Genomic DNA, 26,138 nt, shown 5'->3' with positions numbered 1-26,138 from the left:
CAGCAGGGAAGTCCCTGATTAGTAAGATTTTATTGAGCACCTTCTATGGGTCAGGCAGTGGGCCTGACTCTGATTTCAAGATGGACTGCTACAGGGGCCGCTTTCCCGGAGCTCAGGGTGACATGTGCAGAGAAGGCGGGCATGCTGGAGAAAATGACACTGGGTGAAACAATCACTTGCCAGGCTAAGAAGGGCAGAGGGGGCCCAGCTGGAAAGGCTCAGAGCTTCCTCTATCACGCTCCCACCCAAACCTACCTTGGGAACTCGCTGATGATGGGCGTGGGGCCTTAATTATTTTGGAAGCTTAGGGTGTGCGTTTCACTTCACTGAAGTCTTACCTCATCACCGGGCGGCTGCCCTGTTCTACCCCAGCTCTGAGGCTCTGAGAGGTCAGAAACTTGGCCGAGAGACCCAACCTGCCAAAGGCAGCCCTGGGCTTCCAAGCCCTCTCACGAGCTCTCGCAAGAACTGGAGTGTCTGTGGGAGGGAGGGGCGGCTGCTGCTCTCGGGCGCCCTCGACTGCCCGTCGAGGAAATAGGGCCGCGCGGACCCACTCCTGTCCCGGCCCAAATCCGACCGCACAGAGCCGGCCTAGCCAGCGGGGCCGTATCCCCCTGAGGAGCTCTGCGCGGCGCTCCCACGTCTCCGGGCTCCGGGCTCTGTCACCGCGGGCGGGGTCCAGTCCGAACCTCGAACCCTTGCCCGGCGGGGTCCTTTCCAGACGCGCGTTGCCGCCTCTCCTCCTCCGGGCGAGGGGAGCAGTGGCCGCGGCCATGGCCGTAACCGGAGCCCTGGGTCACAGCGGCGGCGAGCGCCGAGATCCGTCCAGGTTTTCGGCTCGAGGCAGCCGGCGCCAGCCTCGGGAAGGTGGACGGGGGCACCGCGCGCGAGGCTGGGGGCGCCTGGCGCGGAAGGGGTGTCGGCTGCGGGTCACCCAGAGGACACCGGGAGGGGAATTCCTGGGGTGGGGGGGAGGGGAGGGGGGAGGCCCGGGGAGACTGGGCGTTGGGTAGGAGGCACCGACTGACCTTCCAGGGCTGCCGTGGAGAGGCGGGGAGGGCGGCGGCACAGGGTCTGGCCCCTCCGCGCGCCTCCTGCCCGTTCTCCCCGCGCCCGGCGCTCCAGCCCCCAGCCCCGGACCCTCGCTGCTTCCCGCTCCACGACCGCTGGACGCCGCGCGTGGTCCAGCGGGCCAGGTAGGAGGGAGGAGGCGCCGGGGCAGAGGGGCCGCGGGCGCCTCCCCGCCCTCTTGCGCTGTGCCCGAAGATGTCGGGAGCTATCTTTGCGCCCCTGGAGGGCCCGGGCGCCCTGGACGCGGCGAGCGGCCCCCCGCTCGTGTGCCCGCTGTGCCGCGCGCAGTACGAGCACCCCTGCCTGCTGGACTGCTTCCACGACTTCTGCGCCGGCTGCCTGCGCGGCCGCACCGCCGACGGCCGCCTCGCCTGCCCGCTGTGCCAGTGAGTGCCTCGAGCCCCTTAAGACGGGAGACTGGCCCCGCTGGGCTGGGACCTAGGTGCTGGGAGGGCAAGGTTCTGACTCCCTGTGGAGACGGCTGGGAGAGGCTGCCCGCAGCCTGCACCTCTCTGCCAGAGAACATGAAGGCTCCAGCCCATTTTACAGATGGGGTAACTGAGACCTGGGGTTATGGCCCAAGGCCTCCCACAGAAAGTCAGGGGGCGAGGGTGGGCTAGAGGGCGCGTGCTGTCGGATTCAATGCTGCTGGAGTAGGGGATCTCAGCTCAGAGTTTGGACACTCCCAGTAACTCACTTGGGGGTCCTGAAGTCTTCAGTCAACACAAGCAGGTTATGTTGGCTCAAGTTACCCGGGGTGGCCCTAAATTTGCCCAATGCCATGAGAGGGGGTTGAGGGGAGCCTTCTGCCTTTGACACCCTGAGTCGCCAGCCCCATCCCAAGATTCCCCTAGGACTGGAAAGGGACGGGGTCAGAGAGCACTGGCTGAGGTATTTACAGACATCAGACCTGCAGGCATCCCACCTCCCGCCGCCCTATTTTTAGCTCCAGACTGGAATGTCTGGAGTAGGAAGGGGGTAGGGAGCCTTCGGGAAGGGGCCTCCGGATCTTGGCTGGAGCTTCTCCGCAGACACCAGACGGTGGTGAAGGGCCCCAGCGGGCTGCCTCCGGTGGATCGGCTGTTGCAGTTCCTGGTGGACAGCTCAGGGGATGGTATGGACGTGGTGCGCTGTGCCAACTGCGACCAGGAGTGCGGCAAGCAGGCAGGGGCGCCTGGGGGTGGGGTGGGGAGCGGAGGGTGCCAGGTTGCACTGTCCTGACGCTTGCAGTGTGTGCCATGTCATCAGAGGATCACCCATCAGGGCATTCTCCAACGCCTCTCTAAGGCACCCTGTATCCAGAATGTGGGCCCCATTTTACTGGTGTGGAGACTGAGGTCCAAAACAACTGCCTTGGGCCAACACCAAGATAGTTGCAGGGGTTAAGGCTATTTCGATTTGGGGAGAGCTTACTGGTGCCCAACTCAGAACACAGTTGTGAATTGGAACAGGAAGGGCATGCCAGGGTACAGGCCTAGGCCAGCCCTCTGGGGTCCGCTGCTACCTGGGTAGCTGTGGGCAGCTATCAACAGCCCAAGGGGAAGTGAGGACATTGTGCCGTTGGGGAGGGGCGATCCTGAAAGACCAGGGAGCAGAGGACAGGCTTCAGGCTGGACTGTGAAGGGCACGCGAGACTCTCTCTGGCCTGTGGAGGCTGGACCAGGTATTCCAAATCCCAGGAGGATGTCCCTGCAGGAGCAAAAGGTCTGGGAGGGCGGGCAAGTTCTAGAATATGTGCTACGCAGAAGTACAGACATAACCAGCAGGAGGTGAGGGGCTGGAGGTCAGGAGAGCGTGGGGAGGAAATGGCCTTGAGGGCCAACGTAGGAAGTTGGGGGTCTGTGCTTTCATAGCCACTGCTGGGGTCAGTGCCCTCGACTCTCAGCCCTGGGGAAGGGCACCTGCAGGTCTTCACTCCTTTTCGCCTCCCAACCAAGTTCCCACTCCAGATGGCCGGCGTAGGCATCCATGTGGCTACTAGTGAGGGCGCCAAGGCGGGGCTTCACACACACACAGGTGTACACATACATTTTTGTTATAGGTGAAATGTTTTGCAAAGGCAGTGCCTGCCCTCCCCACAACCCCATGTAACCCCCTCCGCAAGACCGTCCTGGGTAACTGCTCCTTACTGGACCTACTTACCTATTCTCTGAGCCTCAATATTCTCGTCTGTAAACTGGGTACATGAGAGCGCTGCGCGTTGGGGTTACGTGAAAGGGCTGCATGTGACCGCGCGCCTGCCCCAGGCCGGGGCCAAGACGCACAGCCACGACGTGCGGAGGCTGCAGTTCCCTCGCGGGCTGTGATGGGATCAGGCTCCCAGTTCACGGGCGGGTTGAGCCCGAGCTCTGTCCGCAGGACGCAGAGACCACGTACTTCTGCAACACGTGCGGGCAGCCGCTGTGCGCGCGCTGCCGCGATGAGACGCACCGGGCACGCATGTTCGCGCGCCACGACATCGTGGCCTTGGGCCAGCGCAGCCGCGACGTGCTCCAGAAGTGCAGTGAGTGCGGCGTGCCGGATGGGGACCAGCGCTGGGCGGGGATGGGGGCGGGCACCGGCCGGAGCCCTCACCGCCGCACTCCCTCCCTCCGCCGCAGCGCTGCACGCCGAGCCCTACATCATGTTCTCCACCGACAAGAAGTCGCTGCTGTGCATCCGCTGCTTCCGGGACATGCAGGGGTGGGTAGAGGGCGCGGGAGGTGAGGGGGCTGGAGGGTGGCCCGGAGCAGGGCTCATCCGCGGGCTCCCCGTAGGGAGAGCCGGGCTCACTGCGTGGACCTCGAGTCGGCGTACGTGCAAGGCTGCGAGCGGCTGCAGCAGGCGATGCTGGTGAGCGCGGGGTGCCCGGCGCGCCGGGGCGGGGGTGGAGAACGCGCGCCCACAAGGCTGAGGCCGCCCTGTCCCCAGGCGGTGAAGGCCCTGCAGACCGCCACAGGGGAGGCCATCGCACTGCTGCAGGCGATGGTGGACGAGGTGCGACGCAGCGCGGCGGATGAGGAGGCTGCCATCCACGCCCTCTTCGGCAGCATGCAGGTGAGGGGTAGGGGGGACTAGACAGCCACAGGCTGAGCATCCTTACCAGCCATGGCCGGTGCCCGGGACACAGGGCAGGCCCCTCCCCCCGGGGGCCCGTGTGGAGTTTCCAGTGTAGCAGGGCAGCAAGCCTTGAGCTGCTTTCAGAAGTTACTTAATCAATCGTAGCTGCCAGGAGAGTTCTAGAGGTGGAGCACGGGCCTGCCCCAGGCTGGCGCTGGTGGTGAGAGGGCGTCAGGGAAGACTCCCCCAGGAGGTGACATTTAAGGTGAGGGCACCAGGGCTCTCGGGCAGTGAGATGCAAGAAGGAGGTGGCCCGGGCAGCAGCGCTGGTGGGCTGGAGAGAGCCAGCCTAAGCAGCTGTGTGGCTGGGGCCCAGGGGACTGGGAGAGCACTGGGAGGTGGCAGGGCCGAGTTTGCCCAGCCAGTAGCAGACCTTCCCTCCCAGGACAAACTGGCAGAGAGGAAAGCGCTGCTGCTGCAGGCTGTGCAGAGGTGAGTGGTGGCGGGCTCTCCATCCCCTGCCCCTTGACCTCCAGACACCTATCTCATAGCCTGGGCAGGCGCCGGCCCACCCTGGAGAGCAAGACATCCAGGTGTCTACGGGTGAGGAGGAAAGCTCAGGGCTCAGGGAAGGGGTGTCGAGGAAGGATGCACAAAGCTGGTGGGGAGATGGAACCACCCAGCTCTGAGCCCGCCCTCAAAGTGGGGGTGGGCAGCCCTCCCCTTGGAGATGAGGCTGCCTGCTCCTCCCCCAGCCAGTATGAAGAAAAGGACAAGGCCTTCAAGGAGCAGCTCTCCCATTTGGCTACTCTGCTGCCCACCCTCCAGGTAAGGGGAGCTGGGGGCGCAGGGCCGGGCACCCAGCCCAGGCACTGAGCAGTGTCCCTCTCACAGGTCCACCTGGCCATCTGCTCTTCCTTTCTCAGCTTGGCCAACAAGGCTGAGTTCCTGGACCTGGGCTATGTGAGTGCCCACAGCTTCTGTGTCTCCCCCCCTCCCCACCAGGAACCCACCCTGCACACCAGAGCCCCCCACCTCAGGGCTGGGCAGCCTGTTACCTGGAGGCTGGACCAGGGGGTCTTTGGGTAGCCCCCTCTTCCACACCATCATCTACAAAACATTTAGGGGCTGGCTGAACCCCTTTTAATAGGACAGCAGGGAATTCCCTGGCGGTCCAGCGGTTAGGACTCCACCCCGTTCAATCCCTGGTGGTCGGGGAGCTAAGATCCCGCAAGCCACGCAAAGCGCGGCCAAAAACTAAATAAAAAAATAAGAGGACAGCAAAGCCTAGAAGGGAGCATAAGCCTCTCCCCCAAAGTGCATTGTGTCTACTGGAGTCCAGACCCCCCAGTCTTTCCTGTGGATTTGGGGGCAGGGGTGGTGTGGAAGGATTGGATGGCAGGTGAAATCCTAAAGACGGACGCGTCCTCCGGTCCTCCCGCCTCCCTGTCACCCCCACGCCCCCACCCACCTGAGCGCAGGAGCTGGTGGAGAGGCTGCAGGGCATCGTCACGCGGCCACATCGCCTACGGCCCGCACAGAGCAGCAAGGTGGGCGGGGCCGCGGGGTGGGCCGGGCCGGGGGCGGAGGCCCGCGGAGTTTGGAGCTGCCTCCCGAGTTCGTCCGTCCCCCCAGATCGCCAGCGACCACCGCGCCGAGTTCGCGCGCTGCCTGGAGCCGCTGCTGCTGCTGGGACCGCGCCGGGCGGCGGGTGCCGGGGGCGGTACCAGCACGTGAGCCGCAGGGGCGCCGGGACAGGGAAGGGGATGCGGGCACAAGGTCCCCGTTGGGGTGGGGGCCGCCCTTCCCAGCTCGCCGAGCTCCCCGCGCCGCGTCTGGGCTCCAAAGATGTCCACGCGGGAGGGAGAGTCCGCCCAGCCTGGAAACAGCCGTCGGGGCCGCCCTGGATCGGAAGCGCGTAGCTGACCTGGAGTGGATCCAGGCCAGGGGTGGACAGAGGGACTCAGGGGCTCCCCCAACCGCCGCCGCTGCACCCGGACTGGGGTGCCTAAGCCCTGAAAGGAAGGGGTAGCTTAGGGTGGGGCCTGGGTCTCCAGAAGCCGCAGGGCGTCTGACTTCCGCGGGGGGCGGGGCCCAGTCTAGAGAGCTGGAGACCCCGGGGGAGTTAGGAGAAATGCCTAAGCTGGATGTGTCTGCTGAGAGCTCCAGGGCCCCAGGCAAGGGATACTGGGCGTCAAGCCAAATTTGCAAGGTCGAGTGTGTGTGAGTGAACGTACTGTCTGAGGGTATCCTGGTGGACTCTTCTGCACATTGGCATCACCCTCAGGATTTAAAAAAAACACCCTGCTGATGTCATTGGTCTTGGGTGTACACAGCCTTGCATCAGGTGTTTTCAGAGCTCCCGCGTGGTTGTGGTGTGCAGCCTGGGGTGAGAGGGTTGAGAAGGCTGAGAACGCGCTGGGAGGCTGGGGGAAGGGAAGACCCTCCGGAACCCCCACGTCTACATCCACACTAGTTCTCTCCCCAGGCTAGCAGGGGGCTCGGGCCCCAAGGTGCTGATGGGGCCCAGCTGCCCCTCCCCCGTGGGAAAGATGTTGGGGTCACCGGTCCAAAAGCCCACGCTGCACCGGTCCATCAGCACCAAGGTGCTGCTGGCGGAGGGCGACGATTCACCCTTCACGGAACACTGCCGCCACTTTGAGAACTCCTACCGGGTGAGGGGGCCAGGGACCTGCCCGCGGGGAAAGGCCCCACCCCTTCTCGCCAAGGTGCAGTGGCCAAATCTAGTCCTGGCCACCTGGCCTGCAAGCCGTCCCTCCACTGAGGCCCCCGCAGTGCACCCAGCCTGCAGGAAACACAGGCACTCACGCGGTCTCTCCCCCCAGCGCCTGCAGGCAGAGATGCAGAACCTGAAGGACCAGGTACAGGAGCTGCACCGGGACCTCACCAAGCACCACTCGCTCATCAAGGCCGAGATCATGGGTGACATCCTGCACAAGTCCCTGCAGGTGGACACACAGATCGCCTTGGAGTATGCTTCCGTGGAGGGCATGAGAGCAGTCTTCCAGGAGGTAGCCCTTCCCGAGGAACCTCCCTCCCCTGCGGCCCCACCTGTCAGCATGTACATGAGCTACCCCAGGACAGGAAGGGGGAGGAGGACCTTGGCCTGGTGCCCCAGGAGGCCCTCGTGTGGCAGGCTCTGGAACCTGGGCCTTTGCTGCCTGGAACCACGGGAACTGGCTGGGAGTGCCCTATGGCTCTGAGTAGCTGGAGGACAGAAATGCTGTCAAGGGAAATTCCAACTCACGGCCAAGTGCAATATCCAACTTACTTTCTCTTTCAGATTTGGGAGGAATCCTACCAGCGCGTGGCTAACGAGCAGGAGATCTATGAAGGTCCCGGGCAGCTGGGCGCACCCCTGTCCTGGAGCTAATCCACATGCTTTCAGGGGCAGGAAGCCAGTTACCCACTAACCAGATACGAACCCCCGTGCTCTTCCCCCTAGCTCTTGACTTTGCCTCACAGCTGCTAACTGGCCCCCAAATGATCTATCTGAGATCAGGATTCAGTAAGTAGGATGCCTTCACAAGTCTTACCTCACTCTTTAATTAGAGGTAATCACTGAAATAGTTGGGTTATTTAGATGGTTCAAGGCTGGAGAGTAAGAATTTGAAGCCAACAAGACCTAACGCTCTGGCCTGGGCCCCCACAGCCCAGCTCCATGACCTTCTCCAGCTGAAGCAGGAGAATGCCTACCTGACCACCATCACCAAGCAGATCACGCCCTACGTCCGCTCCATTGCCAAGGTGAAGGAGCGGCTAGAGCCCAGGTGAGAGCAGGGAGTGTTCCGGGGGAACCAAGACACTTCAGAATGTGCACAGGAAAGGTGCCACACCTCTGGGAGAGCCCCTTTCCGGGAAGTCAGTGGGCCAGGTCATGAAGGTTTAATCAGGGCATCTGGGAGGACCAGGTGCTGGACATCTGCCAAAACACAGAATGAGCAGCCTGCTCTGAGTTTCTGCTTCTAGGCACACAACTGCCCATCTCTTTACACCTTGGGGGTGTAATGAGGGTCCTCAGCTGATCCAGACAGCAGGACGCAGAGCAAAGAGAACTTCCCCAGTACACGGTTAAGACGAGTCTAGATAGGAACCTGGACCAGGCTCTCAGCACCACACTTGAGCACTGGAGGTGTTAACAGTGGCAGAGGTCCTCAATGTGCCCGCCTCGCAAGTCTGAGCCCCAGGGTGGTTGCCCTGTAGGGCTGGCACACAGTGGCCAACCTAGCCTCTCCCTCCACCACCCTCCAGGGGGCTCCATTTGCCTCACTCCAAAGTGAGATCTCCTGATTCCCACATGACACGTGTCCTCTTTCATGGTTTGGTGAAGCCCATCCCCCAAGCAGCTCCTTGAGAAAGGGTACAGAGAAGGGACGTGTTTTGAACAGCGTAAGGCTGCAATATCTTTATTCTGCCTTTGCACTTGACTGATAGTTTTGCTGGGTATTGAATTCTAGATGGAAATTCTAAATTGGAAATGATTCTCCTTCGAAGGCATCACTCTATTGTCTTCCAACTTCCAAGGCTATCTTTGAGAAGTTTGAAGGCATTCTGATTCCTAATCCTTGTAATGTGACCCACTTATTCTCCTTATTTATTTATTTATTTTAATATTTATTCATTTATTTATTTCGGCTGTGCCGGGTCTTAGTTGCGGCACGTGGGATCTTTAGCTGCGGCATGCGGGATCTTTAGTTGCGGCATGCTGACTTCTTAGTTGCGGTGTGTGAACTCTTAGTTGCAGCACGCATGCGGGATCTAGTTCCCCAACCAGGGATCGAACCTGGGCCCCCTGCATTGGGAGCACAGCGTCTTACCCACCGGACCACTGGGTAAGTCCCCACTTATTCTCTCTTCAGAAGCTTGTGGCATCTTCTCTGCTCCCAGCGTTCTGAAATTTCACGTTGGTGAGGGTCTAGTCCCGTCCATTGGGTAGCGGTGGGTCCTTTCAATCTGGAAATTCCTGTCCTTGTTTGGGCATATTTCTTCTTGAACTGGTTAGTTGATTTTCTCCACTTTTTCTCTTTCTGGAATTCTTATTGGGTATTGGCCTTCCGGGGCTGGCCCTGATTTACCATCTCTTTTCAGTCTTGTTTTCCACCTCTTCATCTTTTTGCTATACTTTCTGGGAGATTTCCTCTCTTATCTTCTGACTCTTCTATTTAGTTCTTCTTCTTCTTTTTTTTTTTTTTTTTTTTGCGGTACGCGGGCCTCTCACTGTTGTGGCCTCTCCCGTCGCGGAGCACAGGCTCCGGACGCGCAGGCTCAGAGGCCGTGGCTCACGGGCCCAGCCGCTCCGTGGCATGTGGGATCTTCCCGGACCGGGGCACGAACCCGCGTCCCCTGCATCGGCAGGCGGACTCTCAACCACTGCACCACCAGGGAAGCTCTAGTTCTTCATTTTTGAAGAAAATTTCCAAGAGCTCTTTTAAATGTTTTAAATTGTTTTTCATTTCCAAAGAGGTGTTTTTGGTACCCTGACTGCTCTTGTTACACAGCATTCTGTTGCTGCATGGACAGAATATCTTACCCCTGGGGGCCGATACATGTTTTTTTGCTTTTGTTTTTTTAAGTTTCTTTCTCTCTGAAGTCTGTTTCCTCCAAGTTATGTTTTGTTTATTTAGGTTTCTACCTTCCCTGTTAAAGGCTTTTCTCAGCTGTCAGGAAATCTTCAATTACCGGTTCATGTTAGGAGTTGGGGTGGAGGAGAGCAGGCTGGAAGCTCTGAGCACATGGGCGGTGCTTCGGTGTAAGGGATCTGGGTGGGCAGCGTTTTTTGTTTTGCTTTATCTTACTCTTGATGCCCCAATGTCAGTTTTAGATCTTTGCCCAGTTTCCTTGCTGGAATGTCACCGTATGGAGTATCTGTACACACAGCTGACTTTCTGTCTTTCAGTAGTTCTCACGGTGTGTCGCACCCTCCCAGAGACCAACCCTTCAGTATTGGGGGTGGGGGCAGCGGTTCGGAGGTAGGGATCCTGACCTTCATCGTCCTATTTCAGTCCCACCCTCCTTGCAGAGGCATTGGGGCTACCCGTTCCTGGGCCCCCTGAGGATTCTGTGGTGGGAACTGGTCGGGCCTCCGTCGCTCAGGTCTGCTGAATTAGTGACCATTGTCTACGTGCTCTCCAGTTCCAAAATTTTGCTGTTATCCTTTCCTGCTGTCAACCTGGAGAGGTTTTTCCCCCCTCATTGTTTTGGTCCCTTTACTAGTTTTAATGAGTTTGGGGAAGAAGGAAAAATTAGAGAGTGTGTGTGTGTGTGTGTGTGTGTGTGTGTGTGTGTGTGCGCGCGCGCGCGCAATTGCTGTATTAATCCAGAACTACCAAGCCACCTTTAAAATGACTATTTTAACGTCACACTGAGAGGTTGCACTCATCATGCCTTCTGCACAATTTGGATCAAATCCCTGTCCAGCCAGGACTAGTTACAGTGTCCTCCTAAGCTGACATTTACTAAGCAGTTTACTCCAGATACTGTGTGATTCCATTTATAAAACCTCAAAACCAGGCAGAACTAACCTCTGGTGTTAGCAGGTAAGATTGGGATTATCCTGGGGGGGCCTCTGGGTGGAGGTGACATCCTGGTGCCGCCTACCCAGCCTGTTCACGCTGTGTGCGCGTTCTAAGCCGTGCTCTTAGCATTGGCGTCCTTTCCCTTCTGCGTGCTCTGCTTCGGTGAGCAGCTGGCTTCAAGTAGGGTGCTCCTGCCTGCCTGCAAGGGGCAACACCCCGGCAGAGTCACATCTCTGGGGGGAAGTGGCATCCGTGCTTGGTGTCAGCACATGGAAAGCTCGGGCAGGAGCCCAGCTCCTGGAGGTTTGGGGCAAGCAGGGAGGCTGCCTCTACCCTTCTTCACGGCACCGCTTTCCAGGTATCTGGAGCTGCCCTCTGCTTCCTCCCCTCCCACTGCTGGCAGCTCACACCAACCCCACCCACCAAATCTGCTCCTGTTCCATCAGCAACCTGTGGGCTACATCCCTTGGCCTCGAAGCAGCACTCGTGAGCCTGAACTGTCTGTCACCTTCATCACACTCTTCTTTTGCTTCTAAGACGCCCCACACTCCCCCACACTCCCGGTGTGGTTTTCCTCCTGCCCCTCCAGCTGTTCCTCCTTCTTTCATTTTTTTTAAAGGGAAAGAGAACCTTTTTTAAATTTTTATTTATTTTATCTTTATTTATTTGGTTGCACCAGGTCTTAGTTGCGGCTCGCGAGCTGCTTAGTTGTGGCATACGAACTCTTAGTTGCAGCATGCATGTGGGATCTGGTTCCCTGACCAGGGATCGAACCCGGGCCCCCTGCTTTGGGAGCGCAGAGTCGTAACCACTGGGCCACCAGGGAAGTCCCCCAGCGGTTCCTTCTTAGTCTCTTTGGCTTTGGGCTCTGCCCCCTTGGCTCAAGGCCCCAATGTCAGTTTTCCCCAGGGCTCAGTCCCAGGCATTCTTCTTATCCTACGCCCTCTCCTTACGGGGCTTCACCCAGTCTCCTGGCTTTAAAACCCCATGGTATTGCAGATGACCCCCAATCCCCCTCCCCAGCACAGATCTGCCCAAGCTCTAGACTCATCTCCAAGTGCCCCTTCCTGGGAGAGTCTCCTCTTGGTGGTCTCAGGGCACCTCAAACCCCACAATGGCCCCGAGCTTGGTTTCCTCCCCGCCGAACATGCTACTCCTGTTTCATCTCAGTGAAGGCATCACAGTCCCCCAGGTGCTCAAGTAAAAAGCCCAGGAGACTTGGATTCCTTTCTTTCCCTCATCCCTTATTGCCAACCCATCCTCAAGTCCTGTTGACTCAACCCTCTTGGTCCGCCTGCTTTGTCTCGACTGTGACCCTCGATCCAAGCCGCCGTTGCCAAGCCCCGCACCCTGGCCCCTCCAGCATGCCACAGTCAGTGGTCTTTCTAAAGCCTATCGTGCTGGGGCCTGAAAGTCCTTCTGGGACCCTCTCTGCCCACCTCTGCCCACGTCGGCCCCTCCCCACACCCCAGGCACAGTGGCCTTTCAGTCCCGCAAAGAAGCTAGACTGGCTGCCACTTCCCTGCCTCTGCCTGGAATGTTCTTTCTTCTTCTTGTTCCATGGACCTCATCACCCAGGTCTCGTCAGCAGGGAGGCCTTCGCAAACCACCCTAGTGAAAGCAGGTCTCCCTCACTGTCACTCCCCACCATCCGTCCCGCTGGGCCTCCTTCCCAACCTTGGCGCGTCTCCCCCCGCAGAACGGGTCTCCCACGAGAGCAGGGCCCAGCCTCTCTCGTCCACTGCCGTGGCCCTGGCCCTCGGTAAATATTTGAGGCCCAAAGTGTTTGCTCAAGTTCGGCGTCTGTGCAGTGAGCCTAAGCACACGCTGGCTGGCTCTGCTGCATCCGCATTCCTGGGAACTGCTTTCTCTCCCGCAGGTTTCAGGCCCCTGTGGATGAACCGTCAGACCATCTCCAAAACACGCATGACGATGGCGTGAACGGCGAGGCCCAGGCCAGGTAAAGTGAGTCTTTCCAACCTGAGCGGGCAAACGATGTAATCTCAGAGACAAATACAGGCGACAAAGACCGACCTCCGGTTTTCTTTTGGTCCCAACTTGCCACTGACCAGCTAGCTCTGCGGCCTCAGCTGGGCCTCAGTGTGTAAGATACAGGGTCAGGGGGGTTCTTAAACTGGGCGGTGCCTTCAGACAGATGACCTCGTAGATGACAGATGTGACCTTGATAGACGTGACGTGAGGTTTATAACTAGGGACAGCCGTGGTGGCCGCCCGCCCAACCCACACCTCTGAGAGCGCAGGCTCCTACGCCACTGCGACTCGAGAAAGAGATCGAGGGTTAGTTCTTCCTGTGAGAGAGCACGGCTGCTCACTGGAGCCACAGTGTTTGCCAAAATGCCTGCCAGAGGGAGAGGAGAATGTGCGTAACAGATGTGTCACTATCACAGGCTGATCTTTTCCTAGTTCTCTGGAGCTGTAGGAAGTCAGAGCTAAAAGGGCCTGGGGGCAGGGAGAGGTCTGCTGCATCTAGCGCCACCACGGGGTTGGTGACAGAGCAGAAAGCAGCCCTGCCCTTCCAGGCACCATGCTTCAGGGGAGGGTCAATTCAAAGAGCAGGGTCACCACAAGCCACTGAAATGGTCTGCACTGCCAATGTTTTGGCAACCAGAAGTCATCAGAAGTGAATAAGAATCCTTTAGGAGGGGCTTCCCTGGTGGCGCAGTGGTTAAGAATCTGCCTGCCAATGCAGGGGACACGGGTTCGAGCCCTGGTCCGGGAAGATCCCTCATGCCACCGAGCAACTAAGCCCATGCGCCACAACTACTGAGCCTGCGCTCTAGAGCCCGCGAGCCACAACTCCTGAAGCCCGCTACGCCAAGAGCCCGTGCTCTGCAACAAGAGAAGCCACCGCAAGGAGAAGCCCACGCACCACAATGAAGAGCAGCCCCCGCTCACCACAACTGGAGAAAGCCAACGAGGACCCAATGCAGCCAAAAAGAAATAAATAAATAAATTTATTTTTTTTAAAAAAATCCTTTAGGAGATGATGTAGTTAAGGTTCTATCACCCGCTGGTGCCTTCCCGGAAGGCTGGCCGTTCTGAAAGCCTCTGCCTGGGTGGATTTTAGCGCTGGGACACAGTGAGACAGGGGAGCAGAGAGGAGCTCACATTAAGTGTTTCTTTAGGAACGATCCAGGGAGTGTCTCGGAGAGGAGAGAGAAGACCTCAGAGCCGAGAAACAGCCGGACCCTGAGCAGCCTCGCAGAAGAGCCTCCACTGAAAAATAAAGATGCTCACAGACCCAAACCGAAAAACGGGGGTGACGTCCCCACATGGAGAGAGCGCCCAGCTTAGCGTGGGACTGCCCCCGGAGGTCGGGCGTCTTACAACGTGCACATCAACGCTGGGATATTTAAGAAAAGGCGGTTCCCATCATGATTTTCTGTTTAATGTGTCATAATCACGCATCAGCAGAAAAACCCAGACACTCTCTGCCAGGTCCCAATTTCAGGTTCTTTGGCTTGAGCTAGACTTGGTGTTGCCCCGAATCTTGGTCCTCATCAAGGTGACTCGGGACGGCATCCCAGTCGGCGTGGAAAACGTTACCTGAGTGAACGTCCAGCCGGAAGCCCCTCACTGCCCCTGCACCTCCCTGGTGTCTGTGTGCTCGTCCCGTGAGCGCCCGCTGTGGTGGGGTGTGCACCCGTCTGAATTTCGGGTGATGAGACCCGCCCACTGTGCAGCACCTGCCCTACCACAGAGGAATCCGGCTCTGCCTGACGCACAGCCCCACTGTTCTCCGGGCGCCGCTGGAAAGTTCCCCCCGCTAATCTGAGCGCTGACTCAGCATAGGGGAGAAAACCCTTTGCTCCAGCTTTTCTCACTGTAGGGCCAGGGCTGAGCGCATAAAGCAACGCGATAGCACCTGGTGGCCTGCGTGGCAGGAGATGGCCTCCGTCACGACTTCCCCACCGCTGTCCCCGCCTGTCACTCTCCTGTGTTCACCTTCTATAGATATTAAAGCACGATTCACCAGCAACTTCGCTCTACTGGTTTTCCACTCCTACCCAGTACCCATTTTATCAAGCGGAACTTAAACAAAATGCTTAAGAAAGAAAATTAACCTGCATGACCTAAAGTGTAAAGTTTCAGAGGCAAAACGATGCCCAAAGAATCATGCTTTAAGCAAACATCAGCTTGATTCAGTGGTTCAAACGGCGAGTGGCTTCTACGTGCCAGGTGGGCCTGCAGGTCAATACGCTGACGCATCCGCCACGTCCGTACCCAACACCTCCACACCTGGTCTGTCAGACGTTCCCGTCCCAGAGCATCACAAACGTCCACGGTAGCCTGGGGGGCTGGAGGAACTTGTCATTACAAACTGGTTAGAGGTAGGACTTCAGAACAGAATCGAGGAGGCAAAACACATCTGGTTTTACGCTGTAGGCCTTGGACATTTCTTAGCCAGAAGCAAAAAGACCTTAAGAGTTTCTGGGGGCTTCCCTGGTGGTCCAGTGGTCAAGACTCTGCACTCCCAATGCAGGGGGCCCGGGTTCGATCCTTGGTCAAAGATCTAGATCCCAAATGCCGCAACTAAAAGATCCTGCATGCTGCAACTAAGACCCGGCACAGCCAAATATATAAATAAATAAATATTTAAAAAAAAAAAAGTTTCTGAATCCCACACGATCATACTATTGTTCATAGTGAAATCAAGTACAGTTTTATTTAAGCATTGGAAATAATTTCTGTGAAAGAAAATCCAATATTTAAATAAACATTTCTGCATGTAAAAAGAAGAGTAATTACCCCATTAGGTTACTCTCCTAGCCTAAGCTACAGGACAGTCCTGCAGGGGCAAGCGCTTGGGACCGAGCCCAGGACAGGGCGTCAGGCCCCCACAGCGGGGCACAGACAGCAAGCCTCTCGCACCATGCCAGACAGGCTGGGGTCGCCTGGCCTCACCAAGTCACTGCAGAAGCAAAACACAGAGGGAGGGCACAACTATCTAAGGCAGTAAGAAAGTGCAGAGAAGGGACAGTGGTTCACTGTTCCTGTCACAGAGGGGCTGTGACCAAACGGAGCTGCAGTCGAGACCCTACGGAACCTCACGTGTCAACACAACCGGTGGGTTTAGCGATGTTCCCCCATCATGTTAATCACCCAGAGTGCTAAATAAGTGGAAGGGATTGATAAAGTTCACTTTGTAGGTTTATGCAGCAGTTTATGACAATGAAGGGCCGGCGGGGTGCGCTGCCTCCTGCCCTCTGCCAGGCTCACCTACAACCTCGTTTCAGTAAACCGCCGGTCTCGGCCCCAGCCTGCAAACCCTCGTGAAGTGTTTCATTTTGCACTGCTTCAAAATAGCTTTGTTCTGTGCAGTGCCTATTTTCCATTTCAGAGTCTCCGCTTTGAAACCTGCAATGGAAAAAGAAATCTCCTGACGGTTTCTTAATTTGAGGGGACCGGTGATGTGGCCTTTACCCAAAATAAGCTTTCGGGAATACCCAAAAAGCCTGTACCCCATTAACCTGATTCTCTTCCTTGTGCGCTGTCACTGCTGAACTTATAAAGGTAAAAATAACCTGAAGATCTCAGTGCTAGATGAAAGTCAATCACTTGCCAAATCCTGCCCCTAAGTAGTTCATCTCTGATCCCCAAGTAATTGCGGACTTCCGCCCTGGGTTACAAATCAGGGTGGGAACTTGCTTGTGGAACTGCTCTTTCAAGCAGAGCAGAATGTCACGTCCAGCCCAGGTGGTGTGACAGCAGCATCTCCCTGCCGACACCAGGGCCTGCCTCCTGAGCTCCAGGCCTGGCAGGCCGGCGGAGGAAGGACAGACCGTCAGAGGCCAACACCTCCGGCCTTACTGTCCACAAAGCCAGGGTCGTCACTAGCTCCTCTCCATCTGCTGAAGAGACAACTTCACGACCCCCAGTGGTAATGAAAGCTGGGTCCTAACCTGCTAGATGCAGCAAGAAAGGACTTTCCCTCAAAGAGCTGGGGGTGGCCGCCAAAACCCCAGCTACACCCTCCTCAGTTTTGCAATCCTATGAAGGGGAGTGTATTTCACTAGGAGTGGTCTGCAGAACAAGTTTAGCACTGATTCAAGTCCTCAAACACAGTAAGTGCATGTTGATGTCCCGCCGGGCAGTGTTCCCGCCAGAAGAATCTGCCGCGAGACCCTGGCTGCTGCCTGGGCTGTCTGCCTGCGAGACCTCAGGAGGCCGAGGCTGGAATCTGTCCGGTCCTCAAACCAGCAAATGTCACACCTGTCAGCGATGAACCTGTAAACCTCTTTGGTACATATAATGATGAAAAACACTAATTAGGCCATGAAATCTAGAAATAAGTTAATATTTCGAGTTGGTAGAATGCTTTTTTGAACACACATTCCCGGTATCTGGTACAGTGAGTCAAATGTCCATTTTTGTGTAATTCATGCAATACTGGTTTCGTTTATGTCATCTCTGTCACCAAAGTAGTAAAAACGTTTGACATTGTTCTTCTAAGTCTTCACAAGACCCCTGCGAGGTAGGTGGTATTGACCCCATCCTACAGATGGGGAGGTCTAGGCACGGAAAGGTTTAGTGGCTCCTTGAAAACCGCGTCGCGTCGCGTGGCGTCGCGTGGCGTGGCAGCACTCCAGCCAGGGGCCGATGCCACCTGACTCACGCTCTGTGGGTGCCACTGCAGGACTGCATGGAAGGAATGCACACCGAGAGCAAGTTGCTCTCTGGTCCAGAATTCAACAAGGGTCGCAAAGCTTGTATGTTTGACTCGTAAAGCCAATCTTCCCGAACTTGAACAACAAAAGCACTGACTAAATCTCAGCTGCGATTATTTGCCCTATTTTTTTTGAGTTGGCTTGCTGGAATTTCATAGTTGTTTATGCTCAAACCCCTTTGGAAAAGACAGTTTGAAATGGCATTAGGGACGATGGAATTTTGAGAACAGAACATAGAAATCAATGGTTAACAGATTTAAGTCAAAACACAAAAATATAAGCTATGATAGAATAAGAAAAAACCCCAAGTAAACGGAGAGCAGTATTTCTCAACGTTTAACAATGCCTTGCACAGAGCAGGTGTCCAGGAAGCATTTTTTTTGGATAAAGGAGAAATGACACACCTTTGACATGCCTGTCACTGGTAACAGCCCCCTTTTGGGAGGAGCCAGGACCCAGGAAAGCCACAGGGGCCCACAGTGTCCCTGGCCCGGGGAGCCCTGGTAACACAGAGCAGCAGCTGAGTCATCTGGAGGTGTCTGTGCTGCCTTTCTGCCAAGTGAAAGGTGGGGCTCACACGCCAAGCGAGTCCCCTGAGTTCGTACTGCTGTTTTTGAAAACAGGTAAGTAAACAGGATGAGATATATGAAGAGCCAAAGTGCCTTATAAGGAAGTGTCTTTAAAATTGTAGAGATGCTCATGCACTTAAGGACAGAAACAGGGAGGTTAAAGCTGTGCTGTTTGTGTGTTTCGGTCAAAGTAAGGATTCTGAATGGGTTTCTAACACTAGCAAGTACTGGTGCCCACGTACCCCTTCCTGCTGCAGGAGCCTCACTCAGCATCAGGAGTGAGCCCACCTCTCCCCAAGGGTCTGGGTTACAACTTAACAGCCCTGGCCTCATGGGCGATGGAGTGTGGCCGAGGCTCTGCCCAGGCGCGTCGGGGGTCACTGCCAAGGACTGCGGTTATTTGCTTCTTGTCCACCTTTAATCTATGTCCTACCTTGATGCAGCCCGGGAACAGGCTGCTCTGGGCAGCGGGGAGGTGGGAGTGGGGGTGGGAGTGGGGTCCTTTGGTCCTAAGGCCTTCTGACCATTTGATCTTGAGTGATATTCCAGAAGAGTCACTGGTGACACACAAAATGATTTAAGAAAGTCCGTTCTGCAGCGTGGCCGACAGGAAGCAGTTCCGTCCCACGCTGCCTGGAGTTGGGGGGCCCCAGCCTGGCCTGGGCCGCCCGGGCCTATCATAGCTCCACCTTGACCCCCTTTATGAAAGGCAGGCCCGTGGGCACCCGCTTCTTATACTCCAGGTACTCGTCTCCAAAAAAGTGAATCAGCGAGATCTCCTCCTCCTCTGTCCGGTCACGGAAGAAGCGCCACACTGTCAGAGCGTAGCTCACGCCGCAGATGGGGTTACACAGCACCACCTGGCGAAGGGACACAGGGTTAGTGCACTGGGGTCAGTGTGACCCGAAACCCTGAACTTTAGCGGCATGTGCTGCTCTCCAATGACCGCAGAGGACTTCCTGCCAAGGGCCCAAGAAACTCTTGAAACATCACTAGGGTCTTTGAGACCCTGAGCCAGGGCGCCATTAACGGAAACCACACCATCACTTTCACAGCAGGGCTAAACACCCATCACTGTAGCTTTCGTTCGTACGCTTTTCTGTCGTTCCTCTTACCCGAGAGATACCTAAAAACTGAAAGGAAAGAGCAACCTCCTGGATTTCGACCCCCAGGCAGGGGTGCTGGCAACTCCTGCCTCCACCCCCATACGTGAATTCCCATTCCAAGCACCACTGCCTTCCCGCGTGGCTCCCACCCTGCCCCCTTCCTAGCACGCTCCCTCCCACCCCACAGCTGCCTGGCCCCCTGCCTCTGGCCCCCGCAACCTTCCTGCGTAGGTGCCGTCGATACACTGCTATCAGCTGAGCCCCCAAAACCACTTCTTCCATCAGATCACTCCCCTGTTCAGAAAGCACGAAGGCCTCAACCACGCCTCCTTAGCCCGGCTTTCGAAGCCCAGGAAAGCAGTTCCTCGGCCCGCTTCTTCTGTGTAGCTCAGGGAGCCCACTGATCCACCCCTGCCCACTCCGACGGACCCCCCCGGCCCCCGCCCGGGACGTACGTCTTCCCCACATGGGTGACCTCACTTCTTCTCACCACGGTTTACTGAGCACCTACTGTGTTCCCAGCACATGCCAAGCCCTTTACCACCAGCCAGTAAGCCATTCGACGCCCAGAGCAAGCCTCTTGAGTAGCGCTGCCGCCCCTGCTTAACCCGCAAGGAAACGGAGGCCCATCAGTTGATGTTAGAGCCGGACCGGCCCCACCCGCCCGCCAGGGACCCCAGAGCCTGTGCCGCCACCGCCAGCAGACCCTAGAGCGGGGTTTCCCAGTCTCAAGCCACAACCCGTCATGGAGCCAGGAGCTCAATCCCGTGCATCCGAAACGGCGTTACAAACGCTAACAAGACAGGAAACAGAGTGTTCTGTACACAGTCAGGGTGAGCGTTGCTCAGGAAAGATCTGTGCAGTTGTTACACACACTTGTGTGCTGGGTCACGGTGTAGAAGGATTTATAGGCAAAGAAGTATGAAAAGCTGTCCAGCCCCAGAGCACTTAGGTTTACTAGTTATAGCACTTACGGCAAATTACATGATTCCACTACAGCCAACCTGTTCCCGGGGAATGTGATTGTTAATGCGGCAGTCTTAAGTTTCAGGGTTGCAAGTTTTCACACAAATGCTGTGCAGTAACCTACTACACCACTGGGGGTCACCAGAGTGCCCCCCATACCATGCACTGCAATGGGATGCCTGGGGGACCGGACTGGATGTTCCCGAAGAGGTGATGAGTTTTCTAAGCTCTATCCACATTCTCTGTCCAAGTCCTTCTAGGACTAAGAAAACAGATTCAAGAGACAATGCTCAAGAAACAAGGCTCGGTCTGCAGCCTGAGACAGAGCAAACCTCCATCGCTCATGTTAAACCTGACATATGACCCTGGGCTCATCCACAGCAGCCTCTAATGAAAATCAGCTGAGCTGCCCCTCGAGTGGCAGAGGGCTCTCCCCAAAGCCCCATGTCTGTCCTCAGCCCACTGGGATGCTCCAGCTCTAAGTTAAAGAGGCAGAAAAGGGGTACGACAGGGGGTAACGGCACCTAGGATCGCCGAAGTTTACAAGCTTAGGACACCCAGATTTTAAGTACATAGCAAAAAGCGCTAAGGACTAAATCGGTTCTTTTGACTTTTATTTAACTATCCCTTGAAACATGGCAGGGAACACGTGTACCTATTTAAAAAGGACCAACAGGGAATTCCCCGGTGGTCCAGTGGTTAAGACTCCATGCTTCCACTGCAGGGGTCCAGGTTCAGTCCCTGCTAAGGGAACTAAGATCCCACCAGCTGCACGGCGTGGCCAATAAATAAATAAATAAGTAAACACAACACTTAAAAAAAAATAACCACAATGGCAAACAAATTAAAAAGACCAACAACTTCGTGAATACAGTGAAATCTACTGAATTATACACTTTGAAATGGTGAATTTTATGATATTTAAATTATATGTCGATTTAAAACATATTTTTAAAAACTTTAAAGGAGACCAGTATCATATCTGATACCATACCTGGGTTCCGATACTCCAGTAAAACCACCCAACGTAAGAAGGATGCCGGAACCAAGCGTATACTCCGCTTGTCACCAGAGTGTGGGTGTCTGACTTTTCATTCTGCACCACGTGGTTGAAATTGGAACCAGCTGTAAACATCGCCGCTTTCCGCAGACACTCTCCAAAGACCACCATCAGCAGCCCCGTGGCGCTGAGCCAGGTGATCTGCTTCAGTTCTGCAGGAGAGGGATGGTGACAACCGGGGAGTGAAGACCCTGGACTGCTGAGTTCCCCTCTGCATGCTTAAAATTAACCTATGTTTCGAAAGACAGGAACACTAGAACACATGCTAGTGGGCAATCGGCATCTGTCATCACATTAAAATTTAATTATACACAAAACACATTCCCCTAAGTTGTGCTGTTCACCCATTCACGTTAAACCGCCAACAGCCCAGTTAGAGCGTCACGGCAAAGAGGTGACAGGCTCCCATCCGCACACACCCCCGCCACACGCTCCCATCCTTCCTCTGGGGACAAAGGCAGCTAAGTGAAGCCGAGAAGGGCCCAGCGTCTCCCGCCTTGGCCCTTTACTGAACCTTAGGAACTACATACATTTCATTTAACTTGCTGTGGAAAGTTCAGTGTCAGAGTAGGTTCCAGATGCAGTAGTTTTTGCTAATAAAATTTTTACATGAAATTTCTCAAGTCACAGAAAATGAACAGATCCGAATCTTCTGACTGTAAACCTGGTATTACAGCTATCAGAGGTTGGGACTTCACGTTAAATGGTACACACTACGTCCTTCAACGCTTAAAGCGTAAGGTCAACATATCATCCATTCAAACTCCAGAAGCGGAATTCACAAGTGGAGCTTGTCCTTTATAAAGAGCTTAGTGAGGATAGAGGTCTGGGGAAGATCACTCGGGGAGATTAGACCTGAGAGGTGAACCCACGTCACTGTCCTGAGGCCCACGTGGAAGCCACCCATCTCCCCTGCAGAGGGGAAAGCAGGGCACACTGACCTGGCCAGAAGATATTTTCAAGTGTGAACTCTATCCAAGAGGAAAGAGCTGCTACTGTATACTCCACACTGTGATTCAGGAGAAAGGAATCCAGGGACAGACTCTTGGGATTATTGACTGCTGTGACTAAGTACTCAGAATAGTGGAACAATGACAGGGAGCACATATACCTATTTAAAAACAAAAAGAACGAGAGGTAAGTTGGGGCAAGGGAATCAAGTTAGCCTTTAAGTCCAAGTACAGATTTGGTCTGAACTGTCCCTGAATTCTATGATGAGGGCCTGCTGTCACCTGTCTGAGAGTGGACATCAGGCACCCACATGTAGCAATATTCCCTGAGGTTTGCAGAAAGTGGGGTTGTAAAGGGACTATGTTTTTGAATGTCACAGGAGGGAAAAAAAGAAAAAAAACCAAAAACCAAAAAACAAAAAACATAGGTTAGGAAGGCACTATGGGCCTTCAGCCTTTTTTAAAATGACACTACACACAGTAAAACATGGAAGAAGTATCAAAATAAAGTAGTGATGTATGTCGAATACAAAAATTCAAAAAACTGAAATAATTCCAGCAAAGAAGGATTAGATGGCTCAGAGTATTGATAGTAGGAGATAAAGCTTTTTACCTTGAAGCCACTGGTTCATATCCAGGTCAGGGACTAGAAGGCTCAAGGGACTGAAATCATAGTGTAGGGAAAAATCCTACACTGGCCGTGGGGGAGGCACTAGATGTGACCTAATAGAAATTAGAGACGGAAAAGGCCTGTGAAGACGAGCCAGAGCCTTGCCCCTTCCTGTCACTGAGGACCAGTACCCTCTTCTGGGAGGGGCTGGTCACATTACTGAAGGTGCAGCAGATGAGAGCACCTATGGGAAGGGTGCCAGGGAGACCTGTTTCCACCTGCGACAGAAGCAACCAACGGGCACAAGTTCTCAAGGTTCAAGATGCGGGAATCTAGGAAGCTAGAGGCCTCATTCCCGTAGAGCCCTCACTAGCCTTCAGCCAGCCAAGGATGAGGGAATATCACTACTGACCCTCTGATCCGCCCACCCCCACCTCAAAACCGTCATTCCCAAAGCACTTCTTACCAGCCAAAGTGATTCCAAGAAGACTGGCTAAAACTGAGTAGCACTCCACAGCCAAACACAAAGCCGAGGAAACAGGCTCGGACGGCTATCTGAAACGGACCCAAAAGAGGATCAGTCACCTGGTTGTTCACAGAGCATACATCGTACTTCCTGGGATAAGCAGGCCACCCGCAAGTCCATGGAGCCCATTTGCTCAGAGGTTAACAGGGTGAAGCACGGCTGCCTGGGTTCAAATCCCAAGCCCACCCCTCTATGGCGCTGTGGCCTTAGGCAAGTTACTTAATCTCTCTGGACCTCGGTTTCCCCATCTGCACAATGGGGATGACAAGAGTACCTACCTCTGAGTACTGCTGTGAAGATTACCCATGTAAAGCACTTAAGACGAAGTGCTTCGTAAGTAAGGTTTAGCTACCATTCCTATTACGATTGTTATTGTCACTCAGGGCTGTGGGAAAACTGCGTTAAACCTAGCTTATTGGCCGGATTCTCCCAAGTCCATGCAGCGAATCTGGTCGGGGCAGCCGGGACTCTGCGCCCAGCCCCCTCCACGTAACTGCGGGGGCCTCTGACCTCAGACTTGACAGCAGGTAGTTCTCCACACCTTAAATTACATAAAAGAACTCGTGGGCCCGCTCACTCCCCACCCCACGTGCATCTGCCGCAGCTGCTGAACGGCACCAACCGCAACTTCCCACCCACTCCGCCGGGTGGAGGGGGACCGCGACCCACGCCCCCCGGGACTGGCAGGGAGGGGGCCCTCCTGCCACCTGAACTCGCAGCTGCTAAAAGACGCGGCCGGGGGAGGCAACCACTCTCGCGGGCCGCGCTCTCGGCAGACCCGGACCTCGACCCCAGGGGGACGGTGCCCACGCGCCGCGCCCAGCCCGCCCGGCCCCCGGTCCCCGCCCCGGCCCTCGGCCCGGCCCGGCCCGCACCTGGTAGCGCGGCGGCCGGTAGAGCAGCAGCAGCAGCGCGTTGAGTCCAGCCACGTAGAGCGCCAGCCCGGTGCGGCCCTGCAGGCCGGCGCGCGTGAGCAGTGGCAGCGCGAGCACCGAGGCGCCCAGCAGGAAGGTGGCGAGGCTGAGGCGCGCCTCGGAGCCCGGCGGAGCCCGCGCCGCGCAGCCCGCCATGGCGCAGGGCGGCGGACCAGCGGGCGGCGGCCCCAACTGTAGCCTGGGGAAACCCGCCCGCTGCGCCTGCGCACTGCGCTGCCGACGCCGGCCGGGAAGGGCAGCCGCCCAGACCTGCGCACCGCCGTCGAGCTCTCGCGATACCGCCGCGCCGCGCGGCGGGGGCCAGAATTTGACAGGAGCGCCCCGCCCCGCCCCGCCGTCCCCCCGGGACCCCCTGACCCAGGCACAGCTGCGGCTGGCGGGCGGGGCCGCGGGCAGTCTGGGTCCTGGGCCAAGAATTTGCCGGCGGCGTCTGCCAGGAGTCGGCCCCAAACTCCAGAATGTCCCCATCCAGAGAAATCACGTGAAATCTAAAGCACCCAGCCCCCGCCCCCGCCGCTCACGGGCCCCGCGCGATCCCCGGCGAAACCGACAGTCCTGGGCATGCGGGCGCGAGCCGGCGATCTGCCTCCACCCCACCGCGCCCCGGGGGGGTCCGCGCGCAGAGACCACCCGCCTTCGGCAGGGTCTCCGAGCGCCTGCTGGGCGCCCAGGCTGCGGGGACACTACCCTTGGGGCATGCACGCACCGGGGTGACCGCCCACTTCAGTTCGTGTCGAGGGAGAATGTTAGCCGACGGTGGAAATCCTCAAGACATTACGTTTTTTATAATGCAGCATGCCAAACTTTGCAGTGTGATCCTGACTTCACTTGGGAAAAAGAGAAGCATATGTGTGAGCCCGGGAAAAATGTTTGGAATAGAAGCCAAAATTACTTCACAACGATAATCTTCAGGTGGTAGGGACTCTGGGAGACTTTTACTGTCTTTTTTTATATGTTTTTGTATTTTCCATATGGTCCACAATCAATCTATATTACTTAGGAATTTTTCCTTACTTTACCGTCGCGGCATTTTGGAACTTCCTGGACAGAGGATCCAGCCCGTGCCCCCTGCAGTGGAAGGGCTTAGTCTTAACCACTGGAGCGCTGGGGAAGTCCTGTTCCTTAATTTTTTAAAAGGTAAATGCCTCCACTTCCGGGCGCTCACAAAGGCCTGATGGAGGAAAAAGGCAAGTAAGCAAATGACTAGAATAAACAATGGTGGGATGGGGGTGGGTCAGGAGCATAGTAGGGATAGAGAGGGAATGGGAGGGACCCCAGGGAGAGGCCCGTGGGTGGGAGCGTTAGGAGTGTGCCCGGAAGAGTCGGTACTGGCAGCCCGCCTGAGACTGGAAATGAGAGCAAGGACATCTACAGAAGGGAGGGGACCGAGTTTTGCAGACACAGAGGCAGGAGGAAGCAAGCCTGAAGCGGGATAGGGGACAGGCCCTGGGGGAGGCTGGAACCCAGAGTAGTGGGTCAGAGAGCCATAAGGGCAGGTGGGCTGTGAGCTGCCGTCAGCCCAGTCTGCCTCTGAGTCCCTGGCCACTCTACCTTCCTGTGTCCTTGCAGGACCAGGCAGGAGGCCTGGTGTCTGGAAAGCTGGGTTCAGGGAAGGGTGGAGAGCCTACCTCACCAGCGTTGTGAGCTCGGGCAAAGCAGCTCTGTGAGCCTCAACTTCCTATAAAATAGGGATCCTGATTTCACGGGTCTCACACCAGTGTTCTGTAAACCCAGTATCATGTTTAAAATGTGCTCAGGGGGCTTCCCTGGTGGCGCAGTGGTTGAGAGTCCGCCTGCCGATGCAGGGGACACGGGTTCGTGCCCCGGTCCGGGAGGATCCCACATGCCGCGGAGCGGCTGGGCACGTGAGCCATGGCCGCTGAGCCTGCGCGTCCGGAGCCTGTGCTCTGCAACGGGAGAGGCCACAACGGTGAGAGGCTCGCGTACCGCAAAAAAAAAAAAAAAAAAAAAAAAAAAAAAAAAAAATGTGCTCAGAAGACATTTGCTAAACTCGGTAGATGGGAACTGAAAGGAGATTTAATGTTTTAAAATCCAACGTCACCCAGTTGCAGCACCATGTG

The 26,138-nt window shown here is 56.2% G+C and overlaps 2 protein-coding genes across 12 annotated transcripts; one reads left to right on the top strand and one right to left on the bottom strand.

Moving 5' to 3' along the window:
- Positions 1-995: 995 nt before the first annotated feature.
- RNF207 (ring finger protein 207) lies at positions 996-15,251 on the top strand. Of its 9 annotated transcripts, none has more exons than XM_033844168.2 (17): positions 996-1,457; positions 2,103-2,235; positions 3,430-3,574; positions 3,672-3,753; positions 3,828-3,903; positions 3,982-4,107; positions 4,556-4,602; positions 4,866-4,938; positions 5,005-5,073; positions 5,592-5,660; positions 5,746-5,843; positions 6,599-6,785; positions 6,957-7,142; positions 7,415-7,466; positions 7,784-7,901; positions 12,526-12,606; positions 13,793-15,251. In XM_033844168.2, the coding sequence occupies exons 1-17, from the start codon at positions 1,267-1,269 to the stop codon at positions 13,959-13,961; spliced, it is 1,902 nt and encodes a 633-aa protein (XP_033700059.1). In that variant the 5' UTR covers positions 996-1,266; the 3' UTR covers positions 13,962-15,251. The 9 variants fall into 9 exon arrangements, 7 of the variants coding, with proteins under 7 accessions (XP_033700059.1, XP_073652958.1, XP_073652962.1 ...); XM_073796857.1 differs by having other exon boundaries at positions 6,587-6,785; XM_073796861.1 differs by lacking the exon at positions 13,793-15,251 and adding an exon at positions 13,357-13,759 and having other exon boundaries at positions 6,587-6,785.
- A 63-nt stretch (positions 15,252-15,314) lies between these two features.
- Positions 15,315-24,260, bottom strand: ICMT (isoprenylcysteine carboxyl methyltransferase). Of its 3 annotated transcripts, none has more exons than XR_012328305.1 (6): positions 23,998-24,260; positions 23,063-23,151; positions 21,978-22,147; positions 20,971-21,188; positions 18,338-18,764; positions 15,315-17,511 (listed from the first exon to the last, which is right to left on the bottom strand). XR_012328305.1 is itself a non-coding variant. In XM_019930956.3 (5 exons), the coding sequence occupies exons 1-5, from the start codon at positions 24,190-24,192 to the stop codon at positions 18,582-18,584; spliced, it is 855 nt and encodes a 284-aa protein (XP_019786515.1). In that variant the 5' UTR covers positions 24,193-24,260; the 3' UTR covers positions 15,315-18,581. The 3 variants fall into 3 exon arrangements, 1 of the variants encoding a protein (XP_019786515.1); XR_002175513.3 differs by having other exon boundaries at positions 15,315-16,025; XM_019930956.3 differs by having other exon boundaries at positions 15,315-18,764.
- Between the last annotated feature and the right edge of the window lie 1,878 nt (positions 24,261-26,138).

The sequence above is a fragment of the Tursiops truncatus genome, chromosome 1 (genome assembly GCF_011762595.2).
Source record: "Tursiops truncatus isolate mTurTru1 chromosome 1, mTurTru1.mat.Y, whole genome shotgun sequence".
NCBI lineage: Eukaryota > Metazoa > Chordata > Mammalia > Artiodactyla > Delphinidae > Tursiops > Tursiops truncatus.
The sequence above is the reverse complement of the archived record's forward strand: the minus strand, read 5'-3'. Positions and strand labels throughout refer to the sequence as shown.

Bases quoted from the DNA above. Each gene is read 5' to 3' on its own strand.
- RNF207 (XM_073796857.1), top strand. From the start codon at position 1,267: ATGTCGGGAGCTATCTTTGCGCCCCTGGAGGGCCCGGGCGCCCTGGAC. The intron at 4,108-4,555 runs GTGAGGGGTAGG...CTTCCCTCCCAG, and splicing joins CCCTCTTCGGCAGCATGCAG to GACAAACTGGCAGAGAGGAA. The intron at 7,902-12,525 runs GTGAGAGCAGGG...TCTCTCCCGCAG, and splicing joins AAGGAGCGGCTAGAGCCCAG to GTTTCAGGCCCCTGTGGATG.
- ICMT (XM_019930956.3), bottom strand. From the start codon at position 24,192: ATGGCGGGCTGCGCGGCGCGGGCTCCGCCGGGCTCCGAGGCGCGCCTC. The intron at 22,148-23,062 runs GTAAGAAGTGCT...GTTTTTAAATAG, and splicing joins TCTTGGAATCACTTTGGCTG to GTATATGTGCTCCCTGTCAT. The intron at 18,765-20,970 runs GTATGGTATCAG...TCCCTTCGCCAG, and splicing joins ACTGGAGTATCGGAACCCAG to GTGGTGCTGTGTAACCCCAT.